This window comes from Nasonia vitripennis, assembly GCF_009193385.2.
Source record: "Nasonia vitripennis strain AsymCx chromosome 5 unlocalized genomic scaffold, Nvit_psr_1.1 chr5_random0003, whole genome shotgun sequence".
Taxonomy (NCBI): Eukaryota; Metazoa; Arthropoda; class Insecta; order Hymenoptera; family Pteromalidae; genus Nasonia; species Nasonia vitripennis.
The window spans coordinates 1,355,568-1,373,707 of NW_022279653.1; the positions used below are offsets into that span (position 1 = coordinate 1,355,568).

General features: G+C 36.9%; 2 protein-coding genes across 3 annotated transcripts in view; one reads left to right on the forward strand and one right to left on the reverse strand.

Annotated features, from left to right (window-relative positions):
* LOC100114198 (guanine nucleotide-binding protein G(I)/G(S)/G(T) subunit beta-1) overlaps window positions 1-1,159 on the reverse strand; it is a 168,243-nt gene extending 167,084 nt beyond the window's left edge. For both annotated transcript variants that reach the window (XM_031932894.2, XM_031932893.2), the window contains exon 1: window positions 4-1,159. The gene's annotated coding sequence lies outside the window, so the exon portion shown is untranslated. The remainder of the gene's footprint in view (window positions 1-3) is intronic.
* A 15,904-nt stretch (window positions 1,160-17,063) lies between these two features.
* LOC116417812 lies at window positions 17,064-17,756 on the forward strand. The gene is made up of 3 exons (XM_031932877.1): window positions 17,064-17,298; window positions 17,362-17,434; window positions 17,516-17,756. Exons 1-3 carry the CDS (start codon window positions 17,064-17,066, stop codon window positions 17,754-17,756), a joined length of 549 nt encoding a protein of 182 aa, XP_031788737.1.
* Window positions 17,757-18,140: the final 384 nt, after the last annotated feature.

The window sequence follows — 18,140 nt, forward strand, 5'->3', positions numbered from 1 at the left end:
CACTTATATATTTTTTAAGCAACGTTTGCTACATAAAAACCTCCTTCCAGCCAGTGTCAGAATATCATCGGCATTCTCGTAAACGGATATTGAGGAATCAAGATTTCGTTAGATCTAGCGTCAACGAACGCATCGGCTAATATCTTTATGATTAGGTTCCTGTTACGTAGTATAGAAAAACTATATATGTCGTTCGATAGCAAAAATTTACTTGCTGCAAGCTTTTGCATTAGCTCCGGAAATCAACTAGTACAATAACCGTATTATACACCGCTGCTTCCATATTCGCTTGAGACACAACTGTTGACACCCCTCTCTCTCTCCCTCCTTCTCGCTCGCGCAATCTCTCTCCCTCTTTCCCCCTCTCTCTATCTCTCCTCTTTCTCCTTTTCTTAATTCAAGAGCTTTTGTTGATAAGCACCAACACGGCAACAATTTTTTGTTTGATCACGTTGACTAATATATCTATTCCTTATGGTTTAGTTATCTGCTTAGTTTTGCTATGAACTTTTCAATCGTATTCTGCCACTTTCAATAAATGAATGACACTTTAGTAATTTTTAACACTTTAGTCCGCTTATACAAGAGCAGCTGATGATGCACTTAACTAATACCACGCATGAAAATCACGTAGGGTGTAATACTTAATACTATGTTCTTTCGGTCTATACACTGATGGAATACGCGCGCACGCGCGCACTAACGCGGTGACTGGTAGAAGTTGCTACTGATTAAAACAAACTTGAAAAACTGCTTTATAAATTTAACTTAATACTACCACTAGCAGCCGTATATATATATTGGTCTACTGAAGGCAGAGTTGATCGAGAGAGTCGCTTTAAAATAAACGAGATCAAACAAGTGTTACAAGACATAACGGGTCACAGAAATGTGCAAGATTAATGAACTTGTAAAAGCACAACTAACTGAATATCATAATTCACATGAATATATTTATGCACTACGCTAAATTATTAAAGAAGTAGGTTAGTTGACAGAAGCTGGTGAAGCGTCTGCCTGTCTGTAGCAGTAATAGGAGACCACACCCAAAAGAGAGCACTGATAGATACAACTACGTGAAGTTAGCTTTGAATGCAGCCGAACGTAAAGTAAAGTAATAGAGAGAGAGAGAGAGAGAGAGAGAGAGAGAGAGAGAGAGAGAGAGAGACAGAGAGAGAGAGGGAGAGAGAGAGAGACTGAATGAAAAAGGGAAAATAGAAATAGCGTCCGTACTGCCAGAGACAGCACCATACTTGATGCACACATAAGTATGTTCGTACATTTGGCTCTAACATATTCACTTGGAACTCTTAAGAGAGTTTTCTCGATACTGAACTAGTCGAAATAAAGGCTTTTTATGTAATTTGTTTATTTACAAAGTAGAGTTTAATTAAAAAGCCATACAAATTATGGTACATACGTTAAATAAGAATCATACATTCAAATAAAACATGTCGATTTGTTGTAACTATCAATATCAAGTTTCATGAGGAAGCTGATTTGACTCACTTTTTGAGCTTAACTATACCATTTTCATGTTTAACTAATTTTTTTTATTACTTTAAGTGGGAATCAAATGAGACTCACTTGACTATCATCTGAAAATCACGCCAATTACATTCGATTCTTATCTTATTCTCATCTGAGGTTTTTCAATAGGGACGTGAACGTACGTAAACATACCCCTGGCGAAAAAATCATGTGATTAATCACACGATTAATCGCGGGATAAATCACTCGATTTCTCACGTGATGTATCACGTGTAAAATCACGTCAGAAATCACTTGTAAAATTTAAATATTTGTATTGAAAAAAATTGTTTATTTTCTATTTAAATAATTATAAAATAGTTAATGATATTGATGATTCAAATAAATGAATCGCAAAAAAATAGAAAACAAATTTCCATGACTAAGACTTGAACCCCTGTCCTCCACTTGACAATCCAATGTCTTACTACCTGAGCTATTCGTGCCGTTGCAAGTTTCAAACACCTAATCTAATCATACACAAAAATATAATTAAATTTTATAATTATTTAAATAGAAAATAAACAATTTTTTTTCAATACAAATATTTAAATTTTACAAGTGATTTCTGACGTGATTTTACACGCGATACGTCACGTGATAAATCACGCCAAATAATCGCGTGATATATCACGTGAGAAATCGAGTGATCTATCACGCTAAATAATCACGTGATATATCACGTGAGAAATCGAGTGATTTATCGCGCGATTAATCATGCGATCAATTACGTGATTTTTTTCGCCAGGGATGCATACATACGTGAACGTAAAAATGTACGCATGAATAAAATAAATATTTAAAACCCTAAATTTTACGGATTATTTGCAGAAATGTTCATCATACACTTGTACGACTCAACCTTCATTTCTTATAACTTGATTCGTAGTAACCTGATCGGTCTTATATACTAACCAGTATAAAAACTGAGCACCTGCGAGAAGAAAAAGCCGGATGCCACCTATAGAAGTAAATCATATCTCCTGAAGTCGAGAGTTGGAGACTTCCATAGTGTACTTCGACTGTTGATTTCTTGGCAGCACCATCTGGTCTTTCAACTTGAAGTTGCTTATTATCCTTAATTTTTCAAAGCTTATTTTAGTTGTCGCGGTCTTGTCCTTTGGGAAGATTTCTTTCCTCTTAAACCAGTCCCTGCCATCCAGTTCCATGAGATTCTCTGGTTCCATTGGAGTATTTACAGTTCGACTCAGAGCTAATTTGTCCACTGAAGTAGTCAGTTTAGACAGGTCGCTCTGCAAGTTGGTACTCATGACTATGACGGTTTCATGAGTCTTCATCGCAACTCTGACGATTGAGTATATGCTCTGAGTCAGCTATACATCTCTATCCTCCTTCATCATTTGAATGAGCGTCGCTATGTCAGACTTGTCGTTTATGTCATCCATGGACCTTGTGGTATCTGGCCCCCCTTGACCGCCGCCGTAGCTTATGGGTCCTCTCAAACCTGCCACATTCTGGTGATGACCCTAGAATCTTGAGCAGACATCCTGCTTTTCCCAGGTCAGCACGTTCTTATCTGTTAACAAAAACAGTCATTAGTACATGCATGCAAATCTGTGTTTGAGAGGTTGCTTGTAGCCCTACTGAAAAAAGCAGATGACAATCAACTGATTATTAGCTGATAATCTGCTGATAATCATGCCAAAACGTCAGCCGATTATCAGGTGATATCAGCTTCATATTTTTATTTAAGCTGATAGTTATAAATATGCGTTTATGTGAGATAAAATGTTGATGATAATCAGGTGATAATCAGGTGATAATCATTCAAAATTTGTTATCTTTAATATATTTATTATAAGTTGTTTAAAATAAGTAAAATTTATAAATTTCACATAATGAGGGCCAATACTGGTGTTACCATCAGGATGATAACACGAAAACACTGGCTGTGAGCTACAAAATCTTTATTTTTTAATAATTTGATTTAAACAAAAAAATTTTTTAAATATTAAAAAATAAAAATGTTGTTGCTCACAGCCAGTATTTTAGTGTTATCATCTGGATGGTAAAACCGTATTGGCCGAAATTATGTGAATTTTATAAATTTTATTAATTTAAAACAACTTCGAAAAAAATATACTAAAGGTTAAAAAATTTTTGATAATTATCACCTGATAAATTTTTAAACGTTTTACAAAAATTTGATGCACGTTTTTAAAACTATTATAAAACGTCATATAAATGCGATACAAAGCTTTTACAAAAGGTTTCAAAAACGTTATTTAACCGTTTTTAGAACGCCACATTAACGTTTTATGAAAGGGTTGATTGCTTATTATAAATCAAAAACCGGCTCTTTTCAGGGCCTCCAATTCGTCAAACGTAGGATATTACGCACGCGTTCACCTTCCCTAATTCTTTGGAGGGGTGTAACAAAGTGTGCCAAAGTGTACCTAAGTGTGCCAAAGTGGTCAAATTCGGACGAGTGAAACTGATGGAAGACTATGGCACACTATGGCACACTTAAGCACACTTTAGCACACTTGAGCATACTATAGAGTACAATAGCAAAGCAAGAGTATATTAAAAATTTTGTGGCACTTTTACGGCACCCAATGGCACACTATGGCACAGTATAGCACTGTGGCATAGTGTAGCACTAGGGTGGGCGTTAATTTTTTTAAATTTTATTTTTTACTTAGGCCGGGCAAAAATAGCTTCTATATACCTTAAAAACCATGCGTATATAGGTTTAGCAAGTGTGCCACAGTGTGTCATTAAAAATACTTGATAGGGAACGAATAAATTTTCAATCGAATTTGAAGCTATATCTTAATACCATTTTTTGTACTTTAATAGTCATTTTTCGTATAGAATTCTGTCGATTCATATCAATTCTATCGATTTTAATCCAGCTCTAATGCTAAAAGTAAGATCACGTGGCGCAGTAGCGCCACAAAGGCGATTTTGAGAAGCAGACGAAGCCGCGGCGCCCGCGCTACTATTTACTTCTATGTTGATGTTCGCATTTTTCATTACAAAGAAATATCAAAAGACTTATATCATATTTTATTATGCCTAACTATGATTTTCAACAGAAATAATAGGAGTAGGGGGTGGCTAATGACGAGGTCTAAGTGTCTAGGTGTACGGAGTGACCGATGTCGAAGTTTAGGTGGTTTGAGCCGTGGTTTTTAGTGTCTAGGTATAAAAATCATTCGATGGCGGTGTCTTGGTGTACGGGCGGGGGGGGGGGGGCTGATGACGAATGTCTAGGTGGTGCGCTCCATTACTTTTTGTGTCTAGGTGAAAAAAATCATGAGAACGGCGTCTAAGTGCACAGAGTGGCCGATGACGAGGTCTAGGTAGTTCGCACCGTGGTTTTTTTTGTCTAGATTTAAAAATTATTCGAGGGCGGTGTCGAGGTATACAGAATGGCATATGACAAAGTCTACGTAGTAAATATCTAGAGATATATAACTTTTCTTAACACGTGCATAAAATTACCCTTTTCCATGCATCTAAAGTGAGTGGTAAGCTGTTCATTTCGGGAATGGCCATTCCTTCCCGCTACTCAAAAACACTCATAATGAATCAAATTTTTGAAAAATTTTTAAAATTTTTGAAGGAGAGTGGCTTACGACTCATAATACGCAACTTACCATTCACTCTATATGCATGAAAACGGGTTTTTACAGGCACTTGTCAAAAAAAGTACAGTGTGTAACAAGGGGGGGAGGGCAATTTCTACCTCAGGTGAGATTTGAGCACGAGTTGGAGTCGCCTGCAGCGCCCTCGACTCTAACTTGTGCTCAAATGTAGCCTCGTTAGAAATAGTCCGACCCCCCCCCCCCTATTTGCACAATATACTATAAACTATAAATTAAGTAAGCCATTGGATAAACAAAACAATTTTTCGCTTTATCTTCATTAGGATTATAATAAACTTCATTTAATAAATTCATTAAGATATAATAAACTTGACTTTGTTTGATAAATGTCAGTTCTTTTTTATCTGTGATTTAGTTGCTGATGAAATGATACTTTACTGACATCCACAATAATTTTGCGGAATAGATTAAACTTGCCCAACCTTTTACTTTTTAAAAGTGATTTTGGTGCAATCTCCAGATGAGAATCAAGTGAGTCTCATATAAATCTCACTTGATTCTCACATTTTTTGAGATTTGTTTCTTACTGACCTTGCAAATCCTTACAAGTTCCTTACAAATCTAAAGTAAGATTTGACAAAATAACATTTGACTTCGATAAAAATAAGGTACCTAGATCTCGTCATTAACCACCCTGTACACTTAGACGCCGTTCTCATATGATTAATTTACTTAGACATGAAAAACCACGGAGTGCACCACCAAGACCTCGACATCAGCCACTTCTTATACCTAGATACCGCCCTCGAATGATTTTTAAACCAAGATACCAAATACCACAGTACGAACTACCTAGTCCTCGTCATTGACCACCTTATACATCTATACCAATCTATGTTGAGCCACTGTATGACATATGTGGGTAAGCATGTGGAAAATCGATGAGAAAGCTAACCAATGGAAATTTTAATCGGACGTTTATTTTTTCTAAAATCTTAGAAATACGAACAGATGTTTACGCTTACTCACGCGATTACAGTGCCAACCTTAGATTCTAATTTTACATAAAACTTTTTAAATAAAGCTTGCTATGAAAAACCGAGTCTGTAGCGCCGTATTGAGTTTAATGAATCGTTCTACCGAAGGATATTTCAATCGGACTTTTTGTTTTTCTAAATGTTTGGAAATACAAAATACTCCGTGGCAGATTTGAGAAGCTTTAGCGACGTCATCTCCTTAACGGTCCCAACATTTTTCGATTTGATTCCCTAGTGGAAATAATTGGGTGTGCCAAAGTGTTCAAATTCGGAAATTTGCTGCACTTTGGCACACTTTGGCACACTTTGGTACAGTGAGATATATCCCGCCGCCCGCGCGCCAAAACATTGCCACTACACGATGCCGTCATATCGACGGCACGCGTGGAGCTTGAAGTTCCATAGTTATAGAACGTAACAATAAATAATTTAATAAAAAAAAAAAATCTAGCGTCGGTAAGACTTGAACCCGGTTCCTTTCGGTTAGTAGGCTGAAGGTCTACCACTGAGCCACAAGTACTCGTTACAGTAAATACAAAAATTTAAACTCATGTAAGTAGTAAGTAAGCCGGTATGGGGAGACATAACAAATGACGTCATCACTGGCGCATCCTCATCTTATCAATGTAAACAAGTAATAAAGATAAAGTATCATGTTTGTTTATACAAACAAGTAATTAACATTATCTTTATTACATGTAATATAGATAATTTTAATTAATTATTTATGTAAACAAACAATACCTTGACTTAATTATTTGTTTATATTGATAAGATAAGGATACCCCTACTGAAAAAAATCAGATGACAATCAACTGATAATCATTTGATAATCATGCCAAAACGTCAGCTGATTATCAGGTAATTTCGGCTCAGTATTTTTAATAAAGCTGATAGTTATAAATATGCGTTTATGTGAGATAAAATGTTGATGATAATCAGGTGATAATCAGGTGATAATCATTCAAAATTTGTAACCTTTAATATATTTATTATAAGTTGTTTAAAATAAGTAAAATTTATAAATTTCAAATAATGAGGGCCAATACTGGTGTTACCATCAGGATGATAACACGAAAACTCTGGCTGTGAGCTCCAATATTTTTGTTTTACAATAATTTAATTTAAACAAATTTTTTTTTAATTAATAGTAATTGACGGGGCCGATGGAAGGTGAACTTTACATGATGTGCAGCGTGCGTTTGATTTCTTCACGCTCCTCATATAGCTCAGCATACGTGTCGCGGTGCTGCTGTATGAGCCGCGACGTACGCTCCATCCGTGATTTTAGGAGAGAGCATTTCTCCTCCAACTGACGTAAAACAACACTTTTCACAGACATCCTAGTGGAACTACTATCAACTTGGAACTGACGACTGTAGTCGAAGCAGTCATCTGTAGGGCCTAGGAGAAGAAGGAGGGACGAAGGAGAAAAATTTAGACTTGTGCTGATTATTGTTCGATACCGCACGTGTGCTCGTACACCTGATACCCGAACGAGTTGGCTGACGCGTTGTGCAGCGAAATGCTTGACGGATACGGGATACTTTTTACGAGCGCGAGAGAGCATAACCTTTGACTCTCAAGTGCTCTTCGCAGGAAGTTGATATTTTTTAGTATCCACTTGTCGCCATGAGTCTTAGCAGGCGATACCTATACAGTGGAGATGAATTAGTGTGACAAAAGAACTATACATGTTTGATATTGCTTGCTGCTCGACGAACACGGGATACTTTTTTTTACGATTGTGTGAGATATATATATATATATATATATATATATATATATATATATAGAGAGAGAGAGAGAGAGAGAGAGAGAGAGAGAGAGAGAGAGCATGATCTTTGACTCTCGACTGCTCTAAGTGTGAACTTGATATTTTTAGTATCTACTCGGCGGCAAGAGTCTTTGCAGTCGATACCTATGCGCGGAAAAAATGGATCAGCATGACAAAACAACGGTTCAGAGTAATCTCAAATGTAATTAACACGTGGATTCTCGGAGCCCTATACTTGATACTGCTTGTATGAGAATCGCTATGGTCATCGCTTGCACAGGAAGTCGAATGCTATTAAATGTGATAGGGCATTGCTTTTAGCCGCCTTGTATAGTGCGAGAATCGTCGACGGTCATTATTTCAGATCACACATCCCCCCACTAGCAAGACGTTTTTTATACTATATAAACCCTACGTTGACCTCAGGAGCTCAGTAGTCATGAGAGTAGTTGCATTAAATCAAGAGTGTAGTCCTTACGCAGTGTAGTGCTTCGCATCGCGGGCAATTATCAAGCAAATAGTGTTGTTAAACGCAGGTGTACAAGAAGCTGGTGTCTACGCATGAAACGCATGGTAGCGTGTCAATTATGCCGCGAGATTTCACGTCTTTTACGATGCTGTGGCCACGGAAAATTGCACAGCTTCATAGACGCATTTTTAAAAAATGCAACTTAGCTGTGCGATGCGCAGCAGAATTTTGTATGCAACAGAATTTTGCGCATTTACCTGTGTTGACGCGGTTAATGATAGCATTCGAGGAGAATAATGGTGAGTACATTTTTATTGATTCCAATTTTTCTGCACTATAACGCGTTGTCATTAATAAAAATCAAACAGCGCTTGTACTTGGCAACGAGGTAAATGGTGCCACAGCTGATAGCGTCGTCTGTTGCTGCTACAAGCTCTGTTTCATTCACTCGCGCGCGCGCGCGTGCATATACACATTCGTAACGCAGTGTCGTCTGCTCTTGCCGTAGAACGCGTCGATTGCTACGTATGACGCCTAGTGTTTTCAAGTCGTCTGCTTCAGCGCTAGGGATATTAGCTTCTTACATCTGTCATATTACATAGCATGTGATGCGTATCTCTCTATCATTACAGTAATATAACGTATAATTATAAAATCAAAGATTACTTTTTTAAACGACTGTTTTTCTCGCTATACTTCTTGCTTTTTTTATTAAAAAATGTGTAATCAAATATCGGTTAATATTTTGTTTTAATACATTCGACATCAAAGAGATTTTATTATTCATGTGTTGTATGCATCACTACCTTCGAATACATATAACGTTTATTATAAAAAGTAAGCTCTGTATTTTTAACATAAAATTGTTTTACATTTCAGCATTAGAAAATTTTAATGATGAAGATGATGATGATATTACAGAATACACATCAAGTGAAAATGTTGAACCTACGTCATCGGATGAAAGTGAGGAGGAGGAGGAGGAGGTGGAGGAGGAAGAAAGAGAGGCAAGTGAGACGGAAGAGGAGGATGCAGCGCAAGCGGTGAATGCTGTAGCCGATGTACAGTTTGTACCGCCTGAAATGGTGGGGGTGAGCGCTGCCGATGCACACGAAGAGGAGTTGCGGGCGGAGGAGAGCGAAGCCGTAAGGAGAGAAGCAGCAGCAACGGTGGCTGCGGCGCCTGCAGCGGTGCGTCTTCAGGTGAATGAGGGGATGGAGGAGGAGGAGGAGGAAGGTGAAGCAGTAGAGAGAGCGCAGAATGAGCACGATGCTAGAGCGGAAGAGGCTAAAGATGTACCTGCCAATAGGGATTCTCAGCGCATGGCTAATGTTGACCACCTTCTTGCCACATGTACAGAGTCAACAGCTGCTGCTAATAATATTCTACAGCGCTTGATGGAACGAGCAGCTGATGAAAGCGAGAATATTATTAAGTATGCGCAGCATCCATGTGTCAAAAGACGGCAACAAATACTCGACTTTTTGGCCCGGCCAGTAGAACCCGAAGAAATGCGGTATACAAGAAGAAGCGCTGGAGGATTGGTCACCGAGCATTTTTTTAACCAGGGAAATCCAAGAGATCGTCAAATTAATGAACGTGAGTATTATGCTGTATTTAAATATACATTTTTCTTGAAATAAATTCTTATTTTTAAATATTATTAAATTAATTTAAGTTATTCGACGTGGTCTCGAAGGATTTGCTAAGTACCCTAGGGCTTTGAAACAAGATATCATGCGTATCATGTATGCTCGAAGAGCACAAGAAATACGTTGGTTTTTCAATGCTTGTAAAGATAAAAATTCCATACTGTTAGACACTGAAAATTTACCTGAAATGTTTAATCGCCTGGGACAGAGTTTTTCAGGACCACCAGAAGAATAATTTAAAAATAAGAAAGTGTAAAATAGAGTATTCAAATATTTTGTATTCAATAAATTTTTTCAGAACATAATCACTCTGACGATTCATCTTGTTCTTCTTCTACAACCATTTTTCCCTTATCTACATCATCTTCGAACACCAATACTTCTGTAGAATCGCTGGATTACGAGGCCGATGAAAGTGATTTTTCTATTCAAGTTGGTAGAGGACAAAGAAGAAGAGTGGAAAATTCAAGCAGCAATAATGATGATTTGTCTGACCATAAACAAGAGTATAATCAGCCCAGTGAGGAGCATGAGGAGGCGGAGGAGGAGATCAGCGAGGAGGAGGATGAGGAGAGAAGCGAAACAGACGATAATATAAATTATCATGGAGTCGATGAGGAAGGAGATGAGGATATCCAGCCTCCTGGTAATCGTTTTGATATTTTCCAACAAAATTGGCATTATATATCTAAGTATAAAATAGAAGGTAGACGTATTGTGCTAAAAATAAGATCTCCACCGGAGGGTGGATCTATAAATCCGATAGTTTGGTTGGAATTAGTTATTCGCGATATTTATTCTTATATAATTTCATTATGTAATGAAAACGACATGATTGGTGTCTCCGTTAGAAGTTTAAATTTTGCCCGAGGCCCGGGTGGGTTATCTTTACGATTAGTAAATAATTTTTTTACAATGATTTATGGAATTTAATAAGCGGGTTAGCTCAGAGTAATGAGGATTTTCAAATAGATGAGAGCTTTATTCTAACATTAACACTTGTTAATATACCTAATGGTGGCCGAGGTGGAAGTAGAAAGAGGATAAATGTTGATAGCTTAGCTCAGAGATCGGTTGTATCTATAAAAAATAACGATAATTTATGCTTGCCAAGAGTTTTAATTGTCGGGAAGGCTTTTATAATGTATAAAAAATTATTTTCAAATGAAGCTATTGATACTTGTAAATGAATATTGTCAGAGATAGCAGACGTGGTATGCAAAAAGAGCGCGCAAATCTCCTTACTATTAATACAAACGTCGTAATTCCTGCAAACGGGTGCGGTATACGAGAAATAGAGACGTATCAGCGGTATTATGTTGCAAAAAATATCGCTATTGTAATATACGATAGTTTATCTTTTGGAAATGGAGAACCGCCCTTTTACGATCGAAGACCTCTGTTAAATTCAAATTCTTTTGACGTTATAAATCTTTTGTACGATGCGCGAAGGCGATATTTCGATACAATATTAAATTTAACCGGTGCTGCACGCAATCGTTTTTTCTGCGAACATTGTAATAAAAGCGATAAATACGTAGATGAGCATAGATGCACAGCCAAATGTGACAGGTGTTTTTGTGCACCAACGTGTAATTCTAATATAGATATTATAAAATGTGTAGAATGTAACAGAGAATTTTACGGACAAATATGTTTCGACCGTCACAAAATAGATGGGTCATACAAAAAAAAATAATAAAAAAATATGCGATGTAGTAAAAGTTTGTAATATGTGTTGCAAACGAATTAATATCTACAAGTCAAAGCACGAGTGTGGAATCAATTGGTGCAACTTATGTCGCGAAAAACATGATGTAAATCAGCTCTGTTATATTCAACCCTTTGGGCGTAATGTTAACGCACAGATTAATTGTAAATCCCCAAAGAAAAACTTATTTATTTTTTATGACTTCTGACGCGTCAACATTCTGCTTATCGTGAACATGCACAGATAAAAATACACATTCCAAATCTATGTGTTGTACAACAGGTTTGCGATGATTGGATGGATAATGTAAATATAAATATACTATGCCATACGTGTGGTGTAAGAGAGCATATATTTCGCGACGATACCTTCGGTCAAATAATTTGTATTGCTCATAACTCTCGTGGGTTTGATGCGCAATTTATTTTGAGAGAAATCGTTGAAAATACCTCAATTGTACCGAACGTAATATTGAATGGACAAAATATAATTATGCTTCAATGCGGGCGAACAAAAGTTATTGATAGCTTAAACTATTTTCACATGAAATTAAGTGCTTTACCACAAACCTTTTCTCTACCACCAGCTAGCAAAAAAGGATATTTTCCTCATCCATTCAATACTTTAGAAAATCAAAATTATGTTGGGGCTTTACCCGAAGCATCGTTCTACGCACCTAATGCCATGTCGACGTCTGAGAGGGAAGAGGAGGAAGAGGAAGTTTATTGCATGGTATGAGGAGAACCGAAATACTTATGGGTTTGATTTTCAACGTGAAATACTCGATTATTGCCGTATGGATGTAGAAATTTTAAGACTTGCATACATGGCTTTTCGGAAAATTTTCATTAAGTGCGGGAATACTTGTCCGTTTACAGAGGCAACGACCACAGTTTCTGCATGCTCCATTGTGTATAGAAAAAATTTCTTACGCGAAAAAACTATCGGTATCATTCCAGCAGGTGGATATCGACGCGCTGATAATCATTCGCAAAAGTCAATACAGTGGCTGTTACAGTGTGAACGTGAGATTGGTCGGGAAATCATACACGCGGGTAGAGCACGTGAATTTATGCTTCCAGAAGGGTTTCGTGTAGATGGCTATTTACCTCCGGAAAATGATAATGCAAATAAAGGTATTGTCTTTGAATATCAAGGCTGTTACACACACGGTTGCCCTATTTGCTTTAATAAACGACGAGATAAAATAATGTCATACGATAGAACTATGGATGAGTCGTACGAGAATACTTTTCGGAAAATTCAAAAAATAAAAGCCCTGGGTTACGAAGTTCGAGAGATTTGGGAATGTAGTTTTATCGGATAAAAGCAGAGAATCGCTAAATCTACGAATATGTAACACAGCATCCTCTTATGAGTCGTATAACGTTGAATCCACGCGATCGGAAATAACGAAAAAATTCAATATACAGATATATGCTCTCTTTATCCGTACGTGTGTAAAAGAGGTCGATTTCCCGTAGGGCATCCGCGAATTTTAATTGGTGAAGACTGCAACGAATTAACGCAGGGGAATAACAATAATCTCAACAATATTGAAGGATTAGTTAAATGTAGTATCTTACCACCGCGCGACCTGCACATTCAACTCTTACCAATTAAAATGCACGGACGTCTTCTTTTTGCTCTTTGCCGCTCATGCTGCGAAGAAATGCAGCAGTGTGACTGCAATCACGAAGACCCAAAAATGCGTGAATTCACAGGCACCTGGGTTGCTGATGAGTTGCGTAAAGCTGTTGAACTCGGTTACAGTATTACGAAAATTTATATTTGGCAATATGAGATGACACAGTATAATCAAATTGATGGTAGCGAAGGTCTTTTTGCCGAATACGTAAACGTACGAGTCTAGCGGATGGCCCTCATGGTGTACTGACGAAGCAACTAAATTACAATACATTGAACAGTATAGACTCGATGAGGGTATAACTTTGGATAAAAATAATATCGAAAAAACTTCAGGGTTACGACCTGTTGCTAAGCTCTGCTTAAATTCGTTTTAGGGTAAGTTTGGACAACGGAGTAATTTGAAACAAACTGAAGTTGTAAAATCGCGTGAATCTCTTTGAAAACTTCTTACTTGTCCGGAAAGAGATGTTAATGATATACTAGCAATTAATGATGAGATACTGTACGTGAATTGGCAATACAAGGATGAGGCTGTCACTCCTGCCCCGCATACAAGTGTCGTGATTGCGGCTTACACCACTACTCAAGCACGTTTAGAACTATATAATTACTTGAGGAGGTTAGTTGATCATGTTCTTTATTATGACACAGATTCTTGTATATTTGTTTCGCATGACGATGCTCCGGATGAGTATAAACCTTTTATCTAAACTAGGTGATATGACAGATCAACTTTGTGGTTATGGTCAGAATACGTATATAAGTAATTTTGTTTCGGGAGGACCAAAGTTTTACGCTTACATAGCTGTAACACCCAATAAAGATGATAAAATTGAATGTTGTAAAGTAAAAGGTATCTCATTAAACTTCTCAAACGGTGTAAAAATGAATTTTGATAGCATTAAGAATTTGATTAACGATGTCTTTGCAAAGGAAGATCACGAATCTGAAAAAAATGAATGATGAATGTAGTAAAATACGCTTAAAATTCAAAGCTATCAGAAGAACTAAAATGCATGAAGTTGTAACGCGTGAAGAATCGAAAACATGTTGTATTGTATTGAAAAAACGACGATACCTTACGTCACGTAAGTCTCTACCTTTTGGATATAAGAATAATTAATTTTTGGATGTATTTATTGTAAATAAAAAAACACAAATTTTTATATAATTTCCTTATTTTCCATTTGAAAGATCCCTAACACGTTTTTATATCCTCAGTATAGCTTCTGTCATCGAAGAGAACGATTCTTATGGAAATTTAGCTCATTTTAACGCATAATTAAGCTTACTCGCGGTGTTATGTAGCTTGTTGGGCACGTTTATCAGCTTGAATAGCGGGAATAACAGCTTGTGATTCAGCACACGTAAAATTAGCTTATTATTTACGTGTGCCGCGCCGCACCGCCGCCATCGTCCGCTTATATGTAGCAGTGATTTTTGCTAGTACGTATCTAAAATGGATACGCGATTTAAACACCCGTTTACCTGTATTGTAAGTGGCCCTACGGTATGTGGTAAAACAGTCTTTGTCAAACGGTTTCTTAAACATCTACCGCTTATGTGTAATGCAACTTTCGATCGTATACTTCTCTATTACGCAGAATGGCAATCTACGTACGAAACAGACTTTATACCAGGAGGTAATATACAGCAAAAAGAAAATTGTTGAATTTCACGAGGGATTACCTCAGCCTTCAGACTATTCAAACGATAATAATAGGAAAAAATTATTGATTATTCATGATTTGATGAGAGAAGCTTCGAACAATGTTATTCTCGATCTATTTACAAAGGGTAGTCATCACAAAAATTTAAGCGTAATTTTTATTACACAAAATCTTTTTCACAAAGGAGCTGGACAGCGTGATATTTCATTGAACGCTAATTATCTCGTTATTTTTAAAAATCCACGAGATCGTTCGCAAATTCAGTATCTTGCACGTCAAGTATATCCTGAAGATCCAAAATTTTTGCAAGAAGCATATCTTGACAGCACATCAGCTGCTCATGGATATCTTCTGCTAGATTTAAAACAGTCCACTAGCGAAGAATTTCGTTTCAGAACCTGTATTTTTCCCGATGATAGGTTGCACTACGTGTATGTACCGAAAAACAAGTTTCGATAAAAGTAGAACATAGTATAGCTGAAGCATCAGTCTGAGAAGAACGATGTCGGGGAAAGCATCAAAGCAGAAAAACAAGGAGAAAGTTAGAAGAAGAAGAATAGGTAGAAGACAGCGTGGTGGTGGTGGTGGTGCTGATGCTGTTGCTGCAGATGCTGACAATACAGAGTGCGGCTGTCTACCTAAACATTTTACAAAAAAGTGTGTAGCAATACTGAATGCTCTTTGCCACGCTGATGGACAGCAACGTTTAGCCTTAATTCGCTCAGCAGACAAAAAACTCATCAAAAGTATATGTGAGTGTGCGTTAATTGTGTTGTAAAAATTAAAAATTCTCACAAATCAAAGTTAAAGAAACATAAAAACATTTTGCGTAAATTATTGAATAAGACCAGTGGTAATAATAATAATAATGATAAAGAGTGGAAGAAAAAGAGACGGGTGATTATTCAAGACGGTGGTGCTTTTTTACCTATGTTACTTGCACCTATAATTGGCGCACTAGTGTCAAAGTTATTCGGTAGTTCTAAAAGTTAAGTATGGAGCATACACATAAAATGATTATCTTACCGGAGGAAGCATATGACCGTGTAATGAAAAATCAACAACAACAACCACAACAACAACATCAGCCAGATGAATCAAGTAATGGTTTGGTACAACCGAGTGTGCAGACAAAAGGCGATAACTTATCACGTCTCGATGCTGAGATGCATGATATACTTTTTTCAAAAAGTATTACAGGTGAAAGAGAAAAATGTCAAAAGTATTTACAAATTTTAAGAAGGTATCTTCATTTTAAAACTTTAGAACGTCAAAAACTTTTATCCGATGGTAATACTGCTGCTGCTGGTGTAGAGATTGAAAATGAGGACACATTAAATCCTTTGTCTGATGAGGTAATTTTGACAAGTATACTTAAGGGTTCTGTGAGGAAAGCTCGCTTATTGCTTAAACATTGGAAATCAACTGTACCTCATCGTATCAAATGGGATAATTCGGGTACAGTCAGCAGCGAAGGTAAATTTATACCTAAGTCAAATATTATAGATTTGGTGGAGGATGCTGTTCAGAGCAAGGCAACAGATGAAGAATCTACTAGAGGATTTCAACTTGCTAATTTTATAGCATCGTCTGACACTCCGTCTAAATTCATAAGTAATCCGATTGTATTGTCAATTAGTGAAAATTTTAAACGTGCTTTGAACAAAATACCCTCAAGTAAAAGAGATAGTTCGGAAAGCGTTCAGACTTTGGAGCAAGGTGCAAGACTTGCTGCTTTAAAACGTTACAGCGAACGTTTGAACAAAAAAAATCCTTACTACGAAAATAAGGCGATAAGTGGCTAAGCTATAATATTTAAGAATGTCTTATGAAAATCAATATTTTGACACTAAACACGAGGCTGGCTACGCAGGTGCACGTAACCTCATTCGTGTTAATAAGCAAAAAAATAAGAATAACGTTAATATTTGGTTAAGCAATCAGGATGCATACACGCTTCATCGTCCTATTAGGAGATGATTTCCTAGACTCATGTACAATGTCAGTAATGTGGATGATTGTTGGGAGATGGATTTGTGTGACATGCAGGCTCTCAAAACTTACAACGATAACTTTGCATATCTTCTTGTCGTAATAGATATTCTTAGTAAATACGCTTGGGTCGAGCCGCTTTATGACAAAAGTGTCAAGAGCGTCGTAAGTGCTTTTGATAAAATCCTAAAAAGAGCTAATGGTCGCTCACCTGCACTTGTACAAACAAATAAAGGTAACGAGTTTGTTGGTTCGGAATTTCAAAAATATTTAAAACAACATGATATAAATTTTCGAGTTGCACGTAATCCTGACGTTAAAGCAGCAGTTGTGGAACGTCTTAATCGAACCCTCAATGAAAGAATGTTTAGGTATTTCACACATAAAAATACACACAGATATATTGATGTTATTCAAAATATTGTTTATGCCTGCAATCACACACTGCACAGTGGTATAAAAATGATTCCTGCCAAAGTGAATATGCGAAACGCCGATGAGGCTAGAAAAAATTTACAGAAAAGAGCACTAAGTCAGCGTAAACAGTCTAGAGTAGGTATATATAGAGTAGGTGAGCACGTTCGCATCAGTCGAACAAAAGGTACCTTCGACAAAGGATACGAGAAGAACTACAGCGAAGAGATCTTTAGAGTACATAAAGTTTCACGTCGACAGAATCTTTATACCTACTAACTCGTTGATCTAGATGGAGAAATAATTGATGGATTTTTTATACAGAAGAACTCGTACGTGTCGGTGATGATCGTGTAGCAAAAAATAAGGAATTCAAAATTGAACGAGTAATTAAGACTAAAGGTCGAGGAGTAAATAAGAAATTATTTGTGAAGTGGATCGGCTATCCAGATAAATTTAACTCGTGGATTAAAGCAAACGATATCGTAGAAATCTGAAACATGTCTAGCGAAGAATTTTATCTGGTACTACCAAGCAACAGTAGTATGAAATATTTTCCAGATAACACTACGTCTTGCTTTAACACTCAACTATCTCATGAAGTCCGGCTATCTGGGAACTGGGCTGTTGCACTGACGGAAATACATATACCATGCACTATGG

Bases quoted from the DNA above. Each gene is read 5' to 3' on its own strand.
- LOC116417812 (XM_031932877.1), top strand. From the start codon at position 17,064: ATGTACAATGTCAGTAATGTGGATGATTGTTGGGAGATGGATTTGTGT. The intron at 17,299-17,361 runs GTAACGAGTTTG...TAAATTTTCGAG, and splicing joins ACTTGTACAAACAAATAAAG to TTGCACGTAATCCTGACGTT. The intron at 17,435-17,515 runs GTATTTCACACA...CACACTGCACAG, and splicing joins CTCAATGAAAGAATGTTTAG to TGGTATAAAAATGATTCCTG.